This window comes from Bubalus bubalis, chromosome 9, assembly GCF_019923935.1.
Source record: "Bubalus bubalis isolate 160015118507 breed Murrah chromosome 9, NDDB_SH_1, whole genome shotgun sequence".
NCBI lineage: Eukaryota > Metazoa > Chordata > Mammalia > Artiodactyla > Bovidae > Bubalus > Bubalus bubalis.
This window is the reverse complement of record NC_059165.1, coordinates 102,282,084-102,301,141: the sequence shown is the minus strand read 5'-3', so window position 1 is coordinate 102,301,141 and position 19,058 is coordinate 102,282,084. Positions and strand designations below refer to the sequence as shown.

At 40.6% G+C, this 19,058-nt stretch overlaps 1 protein-coding gene and 1 long non-coding RNA gene across 2 annotated transcripts; one reads left to right on the top strand and one right to left on the bottom strand.

Moving 5' to 3' along the window:
- Positions 1 to 620: 620 nt before the first annotated feature.
- On the bottom strand, positions 621 to 2,186 carry LOC102409218 (olfactory receptor 1I1-like). Its single transcript, XM_025294204.2, has one exon. The coding sequence runs from the start codon at positions 1,991 to 1,993 to the stop codon at positions 1,043 to 1,045; it is 951 nt and encodes a 316-aa protein (XP_025149989.2). The 5' UTR covers positions 1,994 to 2,186; the 3' UTR covers positions 621 to 1,042.
- Positions 2,187 to 2,364: 178 nt separating this feature from the next.
- On the top strand, positions 2,365 to 9,878 carry LOC123335177. Its single transcript, XR_006553556.2, has 2 exons — positions 2,365 to 3,014; positions 7,859 to 9,878. It is a non-coding gene; the product is annotated as an uncharacterized LOC123335177 (long non-coding RNA).
- Positions 9,879 to 19,058: the final 9,180 nt, after the last annotated feature.

The window sequence follows — 19,058 nt, the reverse complement described above, 5'->3', positions numbered from 1 at the left end:
TCTGTGTCTCTATTTCTGCTTTGCAAATAAATTCATCTGTACCAGTTTTTCTATATTCCACATATAAGCGATACTATATGATACTCGTTTTTCTCTTTCTGACTTACTTTACTCTGTATGACAGTCTCTAGGTGCATTGACACCTCTGCAAATGGTACTTTTTTGCTCCTTTTTATGGCTGAGTAATATTTCATTGTATAAATATACCACATCTTCTTTACCCATTCCTCTGTTGATGGACATTTAGGTTGCTTCCACATTATCTTTATTGCAGACGAAGATCTTCATTAAAATTGAGTATAGCTAATGGATGTGAGAGTTGGACTGTGAAGACAGCTGAGCGCCAAAGAATTGATGCTTTTGAACTGCAGTGTTGGAGAAGAATCTTGAGAGTCCCTTGGACTGCAAAGAGATCCAACCAGTCCATTCTAGAGGAGACCAGTCCTGGGTGTTCTTTGGAAGGAATGATGCTAAAGCTGAAACTCCAGTACTTTGGCCACCTCATGTGACGAGTTGACTCATTGGAAAAGACTCTGATGCTGGGAGGGATTGGGGGCAGGAGGAGAAGGGGACAACAGAGGATGAGATGGCTGGATGGAATCACCGACTTGATGTACGTGAATTTGAGTCAACTCTGGGAGTTGGTGATGGATATGGAGGCCTAGTGTGCTGCAATTCATGGGGTCGCAAAGAGTCGGACATGACTGAGTGACTGAACTGAACTGAATCTTTCATTCAACTAGGATTATCCATGTACCATTTCTATAAGACACCCCAGAAAGGCCAGTTTAAGGCTACTTCAAAATCTCCTACTCTAATCTTCAGGAGGAAGATAAACCATGGGGGAAAATACACATCTTTTCTTTCCTGCAGTGCTTCATTCATCTCTTATGACAGACACATTTACCATGTTGACCTGTGATGATTTGTTGACAGATCTCTATTCCATACCAGACTCTGAATGCCTTGAGAGAAGCCATGGATGTATTTCAGTGTCCCATGCACTGAACTGTGGCCCTGGAATGTGGCAGGTGCCAAACAGCTATTCTGCCCTAGGACTGATGGGTGCTACTTTGCCACCCAGCTTCCTCAGGGCTGCCTTCATGTCCTTGTTCCTTAGGCTGTAGATAAAGGGGTTCAGCATGGGAATGATCACAGCATACATCAGAGCAGCTGCCTTATCCTTCTGGGAGGAAGTGGGAGATGCCGGCTGCAGGTACACAGCAAAGATGGTGCCATAGAATAGTGTCACCACGGTGAGGTGTGAGCCACAAGTGGAGAAGGCTTTCCATTTGCCCAGAGCAGAAGGGATCCTGAAGATCGTCCGAAAAATGCAAGTATAAGAGAAGACTTTCAACACTAGGGGGCTGATGCCCATCACAATGCCGAAAGCAAAGATCACCAGCTCATTGGTGTGTGTGTCTGAGCAGGAGAGCTTCAGCAGGGGCATGAGGTCACAGAAGAAGTGGGGGATTTCAGAGCCAGCGCAGAAGGTCAACTGAGCCATGAGGCTGGTGTGGACAATGGACTGGAGGTTGGTGATCAGCCATGACCCCACCACCAGCAGCCCACACACACGGGGACTCATGATGGCCAAGTAGCGCAGAGGGTGGACAATGGCCATGAACCGATCAATGGCCATCACAGCCAGGAGGAAGCTGTCCATGGTCCCAAACAGGTGGAAGGCATACATCTGGGCAAGGCAGCCTGCAAAGGGGATGGCTTTGCTCTGTGTCCAGAGGTTCACTAACATTTTGGGGACAGTGGTGGAAGAGAAGAAGATGTCAATGAGCGACAAGTTGGAGAGGAAGAAGTACATGGGCGTGTGGAGGTGTGAGTCTGTGATGATGGCCAGGATGATTAGCAGGTTTCCAAAGATGGTGACCAGGTACATGGGCAGGAAGAGCCCAAAGAGGAAGATCTGATGCTCTGGCTTTTCTGAGAGTCCCAGGAGGAGGAATTCTGAGACTGCTGTTTGGTTTTCTTGTTCCATGGATGGCCTGTGTCTACTGTGAGGGAGAAAAAGGCAGAGGGAAGCAACATAAAGCTGGGAATCAAACAATACTACAAACTACAGTCATCAAAACAATGTGGCACTGGCACAAAAACAGAAATATATATCAGTGAAACAGAATAGAAAACCCAGAAATAAACCCATGCATCTATGGTCAATTAGTCTATGACAAAGGAGGCAAGGCTACACAAAGTTGGAAAGACAGTCTCTTCAACATGTGATGCTGGGAAAACTGGACAGCTACGTGGAAAAAAAGGAAATTATTCTTTAACACCATACACAAAAATAAGCTCAAAGTGAATTAAAGACCTAAATGTGAGACCAGACACTATAAAACTCCTGGAGGAAATCATAAGCAGGACATTCTCTGATATAAATCAAAGCAATATCTCTTTTGATCCATCTCCCAGAATAATGGAAATAAAAACAAAATAAATGGGACCTATCAGGGAATGTTTAACAAGAGGATTCCTACATGCTGTTTTTCATAAATCCTCTGTTCCTTATCAGTTTCTGTTGCCAGAAACCAGTGGAACGTCATGCCACTCCCAGGACTGCGGTCATAGGATGAGACAGGCTTGAATCTCCTTCAGTAAACATTCTCCTTACGACAAAACTGCTTAGTCTCGATCCTTTTTCTTGAGATATGGATTGTCTCCTGACCTTGTGACCATTATTAATCCCTTGTTCCCTTGGTAACGGTTGCTGTACGTTTGGTTTTCTGATCTTTATCATTGTCGAAACAAATTTCTTGTACAACAACCTATATATACTCACAGAAAGATCATTAAAGCACCTTTGCTCCATCAGAGCTTGGGTCTTCGTGTCTTTCTTTCTTTTTTTTCTCTCTCTCTTTCACTTTCTTATCGTCGACTCCTGACCGCCAGGTTCCGGTCCATTAAAGGGCCTCAACAAGTGGCGCCAGAACAGGGACTTGGCATACGTGGCATTTCGGACGGAGTGACTCCGGGCCTATTGAGGTCGGGACCTATTGAGGTCGGTACCTATTGAGGTCGGTAAGTACTAAGACATGGGTCAAACGGCCGGAAAGCCCCATCATTTCTCTGCTTTACTTCACCATTTGTTTAAAGCTCAGGGACTGTTGGTTTCACGCCAATGAATAGAGGCTTGCTTTCAAACACTGGTTAAATGTAATCCTTGGTTACCTGATAAAGGCAGTTTTGATTTAGAAACTTGGCACCAGGTCAAAGAAAATGTTGAACGAGCCGTCAGGAAGGGAAAAAATATTCCAATTGATTTCTGGCCCCTATGGGCTCTCATTAAAGCTGAAATTCTGCCATTTCAAGGTAAATTCTAGCCCTCCCAATATTCGACAACAGACAGAACACTTATTACATAAATATAAATTAAATGATAAAACTTTACCAAAGGTCCAATTAAAACAACATAAAATATTTCAAAATTTTCCTACTAATCCTATCCCGGCTACTCCAAATGCTCCTCCTCTGCCAATAGGCGCAACTCCAAAAGTCTCTACTTTGCTGGAACCTAATAATTCTGATAACGACTCTCCCGAGACACCTTTTGACACCAAAACCGGCAATACTTTTTTAGATAATAATGATAAGTCCTTAACACAGACTCATATTTGCAAAAAATCAGCAGTTACTCTCTCTCCTCCATGACAGAGGCTCTCTGAATTACTGGCTTTGCAATCACAAATCTCTGAAGCCAATGGTTTCTCTGCCTTTCAAGTCTTAAGAAATCCTGACTCTCAAGGGCACATAATACCTCAATATGAATGTATTAATTTTTTTTTTTTACATGCAACAGATGAAAAAGGCTATAACTATGTATGGCCCACATTCGCCTTTTACTAAAGAGCTTCTAAATATTGTGGCATCTTCTATTGGAAATTCTTCTCTATGATTGGCGAGTTTTAATAAAAGCTCTCCTTAAACCAGGAGAATATCTTCAATGGATAAGGTGGTTTCATGATATAGTCAGAGATCATGCTAACAAAAATGCTCGAGCTGGCACTCCCCAAAACCAAATTACTTTTGAAATGTTAACTGGCGCCAGACAATTTGATACAATAGAAGCTCAAATACAATGCCCTCCCTTGTTGCATGCAAATTAAAAACAGTGGCCCTTGAAGCTTGGGATCGAATTACTCTTCAAGGAGAGCCTACAGGTAGCTACACTAAAATATTACAAGGACCTAATGAAAATTATGCTGATTTTTTAGCTAGATTAGAAACTGCTATTTCCTGTACTGTAATCAGAGAAGAAACCAAAAAACAGCTAGAGAAATTACTTGCTTATGAGAATGCAAATCAGGAATGTCAAAAAGCTATTGCTCCAATTGGTGAGACTGGGACTATTACTGATTATTTGAAGGCTTGTTGCAATCTAGGATCAGAAACTCAAAAGACGCAAATGATAGCTGAGACAATGGCTGCTGCCTTTAGAAAGGGAATTGAAGCATGCTTTACATGTGGAGATAAAAACCATTTAAAAAGAGACTGCCCTAAGAAGGCTAATAAAAAACTTCCAAGAATCTGCCCTCGCTGCCATTGATAAACCAGCCCTAAATGATTTTTTCCCTTTACCCTCAAGCAGTCCCTCCTAGAATACCTACTGGACTTTTTGGACCTCTGCTCCCACAAACCTTCGGTCTTTTACTTGGCCAATCTAGTTTGACTACTAAAGGAATTACTGTTCACCCTGGGATAATTGATTCAGATTATAAAGGAGAGATTCAAATTATGATGTCATCTCAGATTCTACGGCAATTCAAAAAGGGGGACAAAATTGCGCAATTGCGTCTTCTGCCTTATGTTTCTATTAACTCCTCTAATAATGTACAGACAGGTGGATTCAGCACTACAGATCAAAAACAATCCTTATGGACATCATTGCTATCTGATTATGCCTGACCTAATATAAATATCAAAATTAATGGTAAAAGATTTTCTGGTCTCCTCGACACTGGATCTGATATTACTATTATTTCCAAACACTTATGGCCCAAATCCTGGCCTATACGAAAGGTCTCTTGCTAAATTGTGGGAGTTTCTCAAACTAAAGTACAAGACGTCTATCAAAGTGTTCAAATATACCCATGTGAGGGACCAGAAGGCCAACCTGTAACATTAAGACCTTATGTGATAAATGCGCCCCTTAATCCAATAGGAAGGGACTTACTTATGCAATGGCAAACTCAGATATACATTCCACGTTTTTCCTAGGGGCCATTGCTCATTTAACAAACAAAGCAATTATTAAAATAACTTGGAAGAATGACGAGCCTATTTGGACAGAGCAATGGCCCCTTATGAAAGAAAAATTACAAGCTGCTAAAGAACTTATAGACACACAATTAGAATTAAAACATATTGAGGAATCTTGCTTTCCTTGGAACTCTCCTAGTTTTGTTATATATATAAAAAAATCTAACAGATGGCATCTCTTAATAGACCTTAGAAAAGTTAATGCATCTATGAAACCTATGGGTGCATTAAAACCAGGGATCCCATCACCTACTACTATTCCTCAAAATTGGCACATTATTATTACTGATTTACAAGATTGCTTTTTTAATATACCTTTACACCCTTTAGACCGAGAGAGATTCACTTTCTTTCTCCCTTTTCCTAATCACATCAGACCTCGTAAAAGATTTCAATAGAATGTGTTACCTCAAGGTATGCTTAACAGTCCTACTATTTGTCAAAATTTTGTAGCCAAGGCTTTATATCCAATGTGACAACAATTCCCTCATGCATATATCATTAATAATCTACTGTAACTACAAAAAGGAGAAATGATATTTTTGACACTGAATGGCCATGATAGTCTTTAGACCCCAGAGACAACTGATTAAAATAAAATCTTTTTTGAAATTGCAAAACTGGTTCTTCTTACACATGCAGTTAGGAAAAGGTTAACTTGTTAAAATACTTTTTTGGAGCTCCAATTCTGCCTGGGAAACAAAAACAGGCCTAAGAAAAAACCTAAAGTTAACTGTTATCATGTCCTTGGGATACACAGCCCACTTTATCTGGGAGTACAGCCATAAACAAATTGGTGCAACTCAGAAAAAAAAAATATATCTATCAAAAAGATATTTTAAATTTGAAGCGGAAAATGATGTCTGTCTGTCTATCTAAAATTATCTATGTCTCAATGTATGTCTTTGTTTTTGGACAATATGAAGTTAATGAGCTCTATTTAGAGTCAAGTTCATGTGAACTGAAAAATATTCAATATTAAATATAATGTTTATTTAAATATAAATATAATTTAAATATAATTGTTAATCTAATTAAGACATGTCTTAAATCATCAACATTATATAATACTTTTATTGTGCCTAGATTTAAGGTAAACTAAATTTGTCAACAAAAAAGTAACTCGTTATATATATAAATATATAAATGAGGTGAAAACTTTTAGATAAACTCTATTAAAAATATAAAAAATGTCTATCTAAAATAATCTCTTAGGATTGGGGTAACTTAAATTTCTAGAATTGTACTAAACTAAATGATAAAAGTTTATTAAATAGCTAGGTCATTTCCAAATAAAATAAGATTTTAAAACATTAATTATGGAACACTAACTTCCTATTACAAAAAGTTTTTCTTACAGAAAAACTAAAGAGATTTTAGACTATTAATAAATATATAAATATAAATATATATTTATATAAAATATATAATATAATAAATATATTCACCAATCTACAAAATGCTAATACACAAGACACTTCATAGTTGCTAAAGAAAAAATAAGATGTATGCTTTTAATAAAAAGATATAAGAAATGGCAAATAAAATGATGAATACAAAAATATAAAAAAGGTTTATGACAAATGAAAGGGAATTTTATGGCAAATGGATATAACTCATTGCCCTGAACTTTCTTCCTCTTCCTTCTTACATGTCTCAATTGATACAAATTCTTCTTTTATATGGGCCACACCTCTCTGAGCTGAAGCTACGCGACATGTTATAATCCACCTGTTAGCTTACTTTGCAATAATGAGAACACCTAATTCTATAAAAACAGACAATGGTCCTGCCTATATTTCTAAGCAGTTTAAACAATTTTTACATTCATTCTTTATTAAACATTTTACAGACATTCCTTATAATCCACAAACACAAGACATAGTTAAACAAACACATTACACACTGAAACTACAAATAAAAAATTAAATAAGGGGGAATATACAGGAACACTTTTATCTTCCTTATCCAGAGCAGACTTTACTAGATTCCAATGCAATATATTCTTTAAGCCTATAATTATTGTTAATATAGCTTTATTTGTTTTAAATTTTTTAAACTTACCGCAAGGAGATATTTTTACAAAAGCAGAAAAGCATTTCGAGACACTGAAGGACACCTCTCTTCTTTTGCCCATGTGGTATCAAGATGGGTTAACTAATCAATGGAAATCTAGGGAACTAATCTTACAGGGAAAGGGGTATGCTTGCTTTTCTCCAGATGGATCCAACGAACTCACATGCTTCCTCTTTGGAAGATTTGACCTAAGGGGGCCCCCAACATTCAAACTAGAGATGAAACAACAAAAACCCCAAGATGAAGAAATTCCAATACAAGCCATGGCGGCTTTAAAAATTTACAAAAAACGCCGCACTCGACGTTATCGACCTTATCATCTTCCAACTTGGGGACAGATAAAAACCCTTACTAACTGAGCTGGAAATCTGGTTTCTCAACAGGGAATGCCTCGGAATCCTGAAAATATTTTTGTCGCTATGCTTGCTTTGCTTGCTTTTGCTTCCCCCGCGCAGGCTGACTTGATTGATCACACTTATTGGGGTTATATACCTAACCTCCCTTTTTATTGTAGGTTATAGAATGGACAGATTTAGGACCAATTGCATCCACTAATGAGTCAACACATATGCCCCCTCCTTGGAGCTTGGAGGGGCCCTCTCATCCTGAGGAAGAAGGAAGACTAACATTTCTCTAGGCTATGAAATCCTTCCTTTATGCATGGGCCCAACAAAATGATGTATTAATGTTAGTCGACAAACATGGGCTTTCATCCTGCCTCCAAAAAGGAACTTCCACACATTGCCTGGACTGTTTACTGCCCTGTCCTTTTATAAAGCCCATGTCAATACTACATGTCAATACATACAAAAGTTAGAATGTAAGGGGTTTACTTATAAAGACTTTAGATATACTCCTGTTTATTGAGATAAATGTCAAGCTAAATCAGGGAAATTAATGTTTATGGCCAATTACACAATTGTTAATTGGGGACCCCATAGTATGTGTGTATCTAACTGCTCAGATGATATTAACAGCACCATATGTGACTATGCTACTTAAGTAGCATAGAAGGTTACTAACACTACAATGGAGCATTATCATGACAAAGGACTTCTTGGGTGGCTTGACGGTGGAATGGCCGCCCCTCATCCTTGAATCATCCTTGATAAACAGATTGGGCCTGAACAATGGGACGTGTGGAAACTTGCTGTGAGCACCAAAGAACTTGGAACTTGGTCTGGACATTTCACAGGGACCAATCGTAGTCATAGAAACTATTTCTTATGTTATAATCAATCATATTTCATACAAGCTTGTGTTCCCCTTCCTTTTGTTCTAGCTATAGGAAGTTTACAATTCAATAAGACTTTATGTTCTGTAACTTGTATAAATTGAAAATTATATACTTGCCTGAACTCTTCTGTTTCCTTAAGAAATGAATCCCTTTTGATTCTTCGATCTTGATGTAGTCTGTGGTTACCAATAAATCTCCAGCGGCCCTGGGAAGAAGGTCCCATGGCTGGACTTGCTTCCTGGTTACTTACTAAATTGCTCCAGCGATCTAAACGATTCATTGGATGGCTGATTGTTGGCATTTTAGGATTAATAGCTGTTTGCACCACTGCTGCCGTCACTGGCGTTGCTTTACAAACCTCAATTCAAACACATAATTTTATCCAAAATTGGACTAAAGATGCTCATACTATGTGGGCCACTCAGGCTCAGATAGATGAGGATACTCAACATGAAATACAGGAACTAAAAACAGCCATCAAATGGGTTGGAGATCAATTAATAGACGTACAAAAACAGGTGATGCTAAAATGGCATTGGAATTCTACTCAGTTTTAATGTTACTCCTGTTCAATTCAATAATAGCGCCTACAACTGGGAACAAATCAAATTTCATTTACGAAACATACATGATAATGCTTCTCTGAATGTACAATTATTACAAAAAGAAATCTTTGAAACCTTTTCTAAAAATCTGCCCTCTTCCACTAATTTGAAAACTTTAGCTGAACAACTAGCTGATCAATTATCTGGGCTAGACCCACACAGATGCATTAGTCACAGCATCAGGTCTGGAACTGTAATTTTGGTGATTGTCTTGATAATTATATCTGTCATTTACCATTGCCTTCATGCAAAAATTGTTAAAACTAAACAAACTCAAATGGTCAGAACTCTTTTTACAAATATTATAAATAAATAAGGGGGAATTATCAGGGAATGTTTAACAGGAGGATTTCTACATGCTGTTTCTCATAAACCCTCTGTTGCTTATTAGTTTCTGTTGCCAGAAACCAGTGGTATGGCATGCCGCTCTCAGGACTGAGGTCATAGGATAAGAAAGGCTTGAATCCCCTTCAGTAAATATTCTCCTTATGACAAAATTTCTTAGTCTCGATCCTCTTTCTTGAGATATGGATTGTCTCCTGACCTTGTGACCATTATTAATCCCTTGTTCCCTTGGCAATGGTTGCTGTACATTTGGTTTTCTGATCTTTATCATTGTCGAAAGACATTTCTTGTACAACAGCCTATATATACTCACAGAAAGATCATTAAAGCACCTTTGCTCCATCAGAGCTTGGGTCCCCGTGTCTTTCTTTCTCTCTCTCTCTCTCTTTCTCTCTTTCACTTTCTTATCGTCGACTCCAGACCGTCAGGTTCTGGTCCATTAAAGGACCTCAACAGGGACCTACTTAAACTCAAAGGCTTTTGCACAGCAAAGGAAACAATATGCAAAAAAGAAAAGACAATCCACAGATTGGGAGAGAATATTTGCAAATGATGTGATTTGATGTGTGCCAAGGGATTATTTGCCAAATTACAAACAGTTCATGACGCTTAACAGCATCAAAACAAACAACCCATTCAAAAGATGGGAAGAACACCCAAACAAACATTTCTCCAAAGAAGACATACAGATGGCCAAGAGGCACATGAAAAGATGCTCAACGTTAATTATTAGAGAAATGCAAATCAAAACTACAATGAGGCATCTATCACCTCACACCAGCCAGAATGGCTAGCATCAAAAAAGTCCACAAGCAGTAAGGGCGAGAGAGGGTGTGGAGAGAAATGAGCCCTCCTCCACTGTTGATGGGAATGTAAATTGGCACAGCCACTATGGAGAACAGTATGTGTACATGTGTTCTAAGTCGCTTCTGTGTTGTCTGACTCTTTGTGACCATAAGGACTGTAATTTGCCAGGCTTCTTTGTCCATGGGATTCTCAAGGCAAGAATACTGGAGTGGGTTGCCATGCCCTTCTCCAGGGGATCTTCCTGATCCATAGGTTGAACCCCTGACTCTTACATCTCTTGAATTGGCAGGTGGGTTCTTTACCACTAGTGCCATCTGGGAAGCCTGGAAAACAGTACGGAGGTTCCTTAAAAAACTAAAAATAGAGCTACCATATGACGCTGAAACCCCACTGCTGGGCATATATCTAGAGAAAAACATGGTTCAAAAGGATACTTGCACCCTAATGTTCATTGCAGCACTGTTTACAACAGCCAAGACATGGAAGCAACCTAGATGTCCATCAACAAAGGAATGAGTAAAGAAGATGTGGTGCATGTGTAAGTACAATGGAATATTACTCAGCCATTAAAAAGAATGATGTAATGCCATTTGTAGCAACATGGATTGTCACCCTGAGTGAAGTAAGTCAGACAGAGAAGAACTATTGGATGACATTCCTTATATGTGGAATATAAAAAGAAATAATATAAATGAACTTAGAAAATAGAAAGAGATTTACAGACTTAGAGACTGAACTTACGGTTGCCTGGGGTAGGGGAAGGATGGAGGGAATGGAAAAGAGCTTAGGATGGACATGTACACACTGCTAAGTTTAAAATGGATAAAGAACAAGGACCTAATATATAGCACATAGAACTCTGTTCAGTGTATGTGGCAGCCTGGATGGGAGGGAGTTTAGAGGAGAATGATACATGTATATGTATGGCTGAGTCCCTTCCCTGTTTACCTGAAACTATCATAATGTTGTTTGTTAATTGGATATGCTGCTGCTACTGCTAAGTCGCTTCAGTCATGTCCGACTCTGTGCGACCCCATAGACGGCAGCCCACCAGGCTCCGTTGTCCCTGGGATTCTCCAGGCAAGAACACTGGAGAGGGTTGCCATTTCCTTCTCCAATGCATGAAAGTGAAAAGTGAAAGTGAAGTCGCTCAGTCGTGTCCGACTCCCAGCGACCCCATGGACTTCAGCCCACCAGGCTCCCCCATCCATGGGATTTGCCAGGCAAGAGTACTGGAGTGGGGTGCCATCGCCTTCTCCGTAATTGGATATACCCCAATACAAAATAAAAGGTAAAAAAACAAACAAATCTGGGAGTCAGAAATGGAGCTCCATCTCAGCTCCCTGCAGATCTGTACATTCTGGGAAAATCCATGGACTCCTTGTAGCTCCCCTTTGTTGATCTTTGTTTCCTTAAAGAAAACCATCCATGTGTGAGACAGTCTCAAAGGTCTAACTGAGTTGTTGCGAGACAGCTGGATATTGTTCATAAACCACTATGTCTCTTCAGTGAAGGAAAGCTTCATAGAAAACAAAATCGAGAGAGATTAAACCCATACCTGATCATCTTTGCTTTCTTCGTTTCCCCTTAACTTTCTCTCTTTCCTTCCTTGCTTCATTTCACCCTCCACCAACAAGATGCAGTTTTAACATCAATTTTGGTTTAATAACTAGGGATATATGGAGGGATAACACTCTTCCTCTGCTTCCGGTGATCCTCGAAGTTCCTTAGGGGCACTCTATGATCTGATACCAGGTGATCACTTGATAGACTCCCTCTTATTTATTGTGTGGAGAAGACAATGGCACCCCACTCCAGTACTCTTGCCTGGAGAATCCCATGGACAGAGGCACTTGGTAGGCTGCAGTCCATGGGGTCGCTAAGAGTCGGACACGACTGAGCGACTTCACTTTCACTTATCACTTTCATGCATGAAGAAGGAAATGGCAACCCACTCCAGTGTTCTTGCCTAGAGAATCCCAGGGACAGGGGAGCCTGGTGGGCTGCTGTCTATGGGGTCGCACAGAGTCGGACACGACTGAAGCGACTTAGCAGTAGCAGCAGCATTTATTTTGGTGGGGATCAGTGCTGAAAGCTCCTCTAACAGTGTGGGATCATAAACGTGCACAAACATACTTTCCACACTGTAACTTAAGTATGGCTTAAGGCTTTTCGATGGAGACCGAGGTCTTTTCTCTGAGTATGAATAAATTGATGGTGGGTCTTTATCAAGCACCTTGCCTCAGCAATATACATAGACTGAAATCTATCCTCTGTGTGTGTGTGTGTGTGTGTGTGTGTGTGTGTGTGTGTTTCCACGAATGTGGAACAAAGAAGGAGCTTTGCAAAACAGTTCAGGTGCAGAATCTTTTCCGAAGTTTTACAATTTTACATCTAAATAATCTTCAAGTACCTTGGTCACATCAAATTTGACAGTAGTTTTTAATGATTCTTTTTTTTTTATTAAGTCTTGACAAAGCATTCAATCTGGATTTTGTGAAGACACGATTTCCTATCTCTTCCCTTCTCCTCACTTCCCTTCCTCCCTCCTTCCTTCCTTCCTCCTTTCTCATATAGTTTGTTAAATGACACCATATTAGTTAAATAATGTAATTGCAGCAGCAACTACAATCAGCACAATCAGGTTGGGGATTTACTTAAATTGATTCAACTCAGCTGCAGCTTCCCTGATGGCTCAGATGATAAAGAATCTGCCCGCAATGCGGGAGACCTGGGTTCGATCCTTGGGTCAGGAAGAGCCCCTGGAGAATGGCATGGCACCCCACTCCAGTGGTCTTGCCTGGAGAATTCCATGGACTCAGGAGCCTGGTGGGCTACAGTCCATGGGTTATCGAAGAGCTGGACACGACTGAGCGACTAACACTTAAACTCCACTTCAATTCAGCTGAGGAGGAAGGCTAGTGAGTAACCGTCTGGTCTCAAGCATTTGGTACAGCAGTCAGTGTATTTTTAGGGAAAATGGGAACTTTGGATGAAGCCAGAAAGCTAGTTAAGTGGAATTTTTAAAGGGAGCTTTCATGGTAACAAAAGACTCTCTGGAGCTTTAATGCTAATGGCATTTTGGAAGTATATTTGCTCTCAGCAGCCACTTTGCAGGACAAGAAATTTTCTTATGTTCTAGACAAACTGTCACTTTCCACTGAAATATTTGTGCACCCTCAGTAAAATACACACTGTTGTATTGTGTCAAACATCTATTCAAAAAGTGTATTCAAAATAAAAACTCCCAGACCCAGCCCAGACTATTCAGAGATAAACAGTTTCCATAACAACAAGCTGTGAACAAGTGTCTAGTTGGCAGAAAGCAGGATGTGCTACATGCTTATTTCTGTAGTTAATATAATGACAAGAAAAGTGAGTTTGTAAAATAACACTGGGTTTCCCAAGCATCGAAATGGTAAAGAAGTCTCCAGAAGAGACTTAATCACTTTTCAAGGATTTTTAGAGTTGGGTTTGAGGTTTTTGTAGGGTGATGCTCAGGTTTCTCTGGACTGCTTATTACTATGAGCTTCTTCCTGACCACACATTTACAACTGTCTTTGTTGACATGAAGTCTTTGACTTCTCTACGGCAGTGGTTCTCAGCCTTAAGTATACATCCGTGTCACCTAGCAGGCTGGTTAAAACTCAGGTAGCTGTGCCCTGGGAGTGTCTGGGATGCAGCTTGAGAATCAACAGTTCTAGGAAGTTCTCAGGCTTTCCTGGTGGCTCAGATGGTAAAGAATCTGCCTGCAATTCAGGAGATGCAGTTTCAATCCTTAGGTTGGGAAACCCCCCTGGAGAAGAGAATGGCTATCCACGGCAGTATTCTTGCTTGGAGAATTCCACGGACAGAGGAGCCCAGTGGGCTACAGTCCATGGGGTCGAAAAGAGTCGGACATGACTGAGCAACTAACATACACATGAAGTTCTCAGGGGACACAGCTGCTGCTGGCCCAGGACTGCGCTTGGAGAACCTCAGTTTTGGAGAAAGGTGTCTTACAGAGTCCTGCATCTACAGACCCCAAATGCTTTCCCCCACATGACTCTGTACCTTTCTCCCAGTCAGAGAGTATAGAATTGGTCTTGGTTCCTCTTTTTCTTATTTTCTCTCTTTCTCCATCCAAGGAAGGGATGAAAGAAATTCCTCTTCCCAATCCCATCCATCTCACTCCCCTTCTCCATCCTTCACTGACTTACCAGGATGGTATCACCAAGACTATGGTCTTGGCAGACTCCTTCTTCACGGGCCCCCAGCAGATCCTGAGGTCATTGCTAAGCCACCAGGAAGGGCGTGAGGGGACCACTCAGCTCTGATGGCTGGGGCAAGTCTGATATCTACGGTCAGGGAGCATGGGAATCATGTGTTCCCACCCCTGCTGGGGTATGTGAACAGGGAACCAGGGACACAGCAGGGTATTTACAGTTTGGGGGCTCTTGGGCATTTCAGTCCCAGGGCTCCTTGTTAAGGAAGATTGTAATAATTTTGTTTGTTTCCTTGAACCCTGTGACCTGTTCTCTGGGATTGTGTACTCTGGGATGATGGAGGGGGTAACCCGGTGGAGATGTCACTAGGGATTCACTCTCACTAGGAAACCCCGACTAGTGTATCTTCCCTGCTCAGACTGAGCCTCAAGGCAGTTCCTAGGCAGGGAACTATTGGCTATTTTCAATAGTGCTACTATGAACGTTGAGGTGTAGATGCAGTTTTTTTTTTTGGTCATTCATTCATTTTGGATAAAATTTCTTTTTCTTTAAAACATTTTTATTGTAACTATCCTTCAATTAAAAATAAATTAAAATGATTTTTATTGGTGGATAGTTGATTTACAATGTTTTAGTTTCAGGTGTACAGTAAAGTGAATCAGTTACACACACATATATAAATCTCCACTCTTTTTAGATTATTTTCTCATATACACCATTACAGAGTACTGAATAGAGTTCTCTGTGCCATACAGTAGGTCCTTATTGGTTATCTATTTTATATATGCTATGCTAAGTCACTTCAGTCGTATCCGACTCTGTGTGACCCCATAGACAGCAGTCCACCAGGCTCCCCTGTCCCTGGGATTCTCCAGCAAGAACACTGGAGTGGGTTGCCATTTCCTTCTCCAATACATAAAAGTGAAAAGTGAAAGTAGAGTCGCTCAGTCGTGTCCGACTCTCAGTGACCCCATGGACTGCAGCCTACCAGGCTCCTCCGTCCATGGGATTTTCCAGGCAAGAGTACTGGAGTGATATATAGTGGTGTTTCAATCCCAAGCCCAGTCTCCCAATTTATCCTTCCCTCTATCCCCTGGTAACCATTTGTTTTCTACATCTGTAACTTTATTTCCACTTGGCATTTAAGTTTATTTGTACCTCCCCTTTTTTTTTAGATTCCACATATAAGTGATATCATATAATATTTGTCTTTCGTGTCTGATTTACTTCCCTTCATAATGGCTGTGCCAGTTTACATTCCCACCAAGAGTGTAGGAGGGTTCCTTTTTAGAACCACCCTCTCCAGCATGTATTATTTGTAGACTTTTTGATTATGGCCGTTCTGACCTGTGTGAAGTGATACCTCACAGTAGTTTTGATTTGACTTCACCATAATTTATGTAATACAATCTGCTATTGATGGGTGTTTCCAGTCTTTGCTAAAAATGGTTACTTTGTACACATATCAGTTCACAACTGTGAGTGTGCCTGAGCATGAACTCCAAAAGTGGGGTTGATGGGCCAAAGGTTGCCTTCTGATAAATATTACCAAGTTTTTCTCCACAGGATTTGTATTAATTTACAGTCCCCTTAGAGATATGTGAATGCCTGTCTTCTCACACATTGTTCACCAACAGTGTGTGTTTGTCATCTCTTGGGTATTGTTCCTGTCACTCTGATATGTAAAAAAACTAGTATGCTAGTATGATTAAAAATAATTAACAGACTTTATTATTTTATTTACAGTTTTAGATTTACAGAATAATTAAGCAGATAGTACAGCAAGTTCATATACTCACCCCTGCTTACAGTTTCCCTTATCAGTAATGTTTTGCCTTGACAGTTAATGAACCAATATGGATACATTCCTCAGTATGAATTATTTAACTTAAAATTTCCTTTTATTTTTATTTGTTTTTTCATTTATTTTTTATTGGAATATAATTGCCTTACAATATTGTGTTATTAATAGTTTCTACTGTACAACAACATGAATCAGCTATAAGTATAAATATATCCTCTCCCTCTTGAACCTCCCTCTCACTCCCCCATCCCACCCTTCTAGGTCATCTCAGAGCACTGAAGCTTCCCACTAGCTATCTGTTTTACACATGGTAGTGTATATACGTGGAGAAGGCAATGGCACCCCACTCCAGTACTCTTGCTTGGAAAATCCCATGGGTGGAGGAGCCTGGTAGGCTGCAGCCCATGGGGTCAGGAGGAGTCGGACACTACTGAGCGACTTCACTTTCACTTTTCACTTTCATGCATTGGAGAAGGAAATGGCAACCCACTCCAGTGTTCTTGCCTGGAGAATCCCAGGGAAGGGGGAGCCTGTTGGGTTGCCGTCTATGGGGTCGCACAGAGTCAGACACGACTGAAGCAACTTAGTAGCAGCAGCAGCAGCTGTGTATATACATCACTGTTATTCTCCCAGTTGGTCCCACCCTCCCCATCCCTGCTGTGTCCACATGCTTGTACTCTACTTCTGCATCTCTATTTCTGCTCTGCAAATAGGTTCATTTGTACCATTTTTCTAGATTCCATGCTGCTGCCACCACTTGACAAATCATATCCCTCCCTGGACTTTGTTGTTGGAACAGTGTGACTAGGCTAAGATATGTGGTCTGGAGTTGCTGGGATTAAGAAAAGACTCTGATCATGTGGGGAAATTCAACACGTTCCTACTTTAGAACAAGTGCCTTGATACTTGCAAATGTATGGAGGAGGGACCAAACCCTTCAAGGACCCAGCAACATTATTAAATGATAACAGTGAAACCTGGGATCACATACTCATGTCATGTCCTGAGCTTTGATGAGGATGTAGCTTGGGACGTGTGTGTTCTTTGTGGCTAATTGGGTTTCACCACAGTAGGTTGAGGTGATGCCCAACCACCCAAACCAGGACCAGTTCCTGCTTGTCGGGGGATGATACTCATCATTCTGGCAGAGCGTCACTTGAGGAGAGAATCTCAAGGATCAACTTGAGAAATGTTTCCCAGATGGAAAGATGGAGATGGCGTGTTGACAGAAGAGCATTTCCACAGGGTCTTATGGCTTAATTTTCATCATCAACAGCAGGCATGATGTGTGGAGAAGAGGATGGAGGTGAACACTATGAGGGGAGAAGGAAAAAAGGATCAAGTAGGAGGAGAGGCCTTGAGTCTTGGTACCACCACTTACTCACATGTGATTTGGGAAAGTTCATCCTCTTATATATGAGGAGGTGCCATCAACTGAGTGGTTATTGTGTGCCAGGCATGGTTCATACTTCACCTGCAAAGTTTATGATTGTTCAGAGTAGCTATTTTTAACCCCCATTTTGCAAACAGAGAAATGTGAGCTTGGTGAGATAAAGTGATTTGTCCAAGGGTGCGTGGCTGGGAGTTGGAGGAGTCAGGTATGAAATGCGGAGTCAGTTTGATTTTGAAGTCTTTGTTCTTTCCATTGAATCTTATCGTTTGACCTCAGTTTCCTCATTTGTAAAATGAGATTCATAATAATGCCTACCTTATAGGACTGTTGCAATGAACAAGTGAGATAAGGAAATTATAAAGGAAAAAATGCTGTAAGAAATGTGTATTGTGGTCATTATATATAGTTGGCAGTGTATATTATATTGTGGGATTATGTAATGCTTGTCACTATATTTAGGAGTGGAATGATTAGGTTTAAACTTGTTTACTCAATTACAAACTGACAATTTTATTTATTTTATTTTACAGTATGATTTTGCTTTTGTAGAAAATTATACACATATATGTATAGAGTGAACTTGCAATGTAGGAGACCTGGGTTTGAGCCCTGGGTTGGGAAGATCCCTTGGAGGAGGGCAAGGCAACCCACTCCAGTATTCTGGCCTGGAGAATCCCCATGGACAGAGAAGCCAGGCAGGCTACAGACCATGGGGTTGCAAAGAGCTGGACATGACTGAGTGACTAAGTACAGCACAGCACATGTATAGAGTGGTGGTTCTTTTTCTGAGATTTTTTTGTTTTTATGTTTTATTTATTTATTTATTTAAAATTTTATTTTATTTTTAAACTTTACATAATTATATTAGTTAATTTATGTATTCTTTTTGGCTTTGTTGGGTCTTCGATGCTGCGAGGGGGCTGGGTCGAGGGCTCCTCACTGCAGTGGCTCCTCTTGTTGCAGAGCATGGGCTGTAGGACACGTGGGCCTCAGTAGATGCAGCCTTATGAGCTCAGTAGTTGTGGTTCGTGGGCTCCAGAATGCAGGCTCAGTAGCTGCTCCGGGGCAAATGGAATCTTTCTGGACCAGGGATGGAAACCACGTCCCCTACATTGGCAGGCGGATTCTTAACCAGTGGACCACCAGGGAAGTCCAAGAGCGGTGCTTCTTAACTAGAGAGGATTTTACCCCCAAGAGACGCTGGATAATGTCTGGAGACATTTTCGATTGTCACTACTGGGAGGTGCTGCTGGCATCTGGTGGGTGGAGGCTGCTGCTCAACTTCCCACAGTGCACAGTCAAACCCCATCTCAACAAA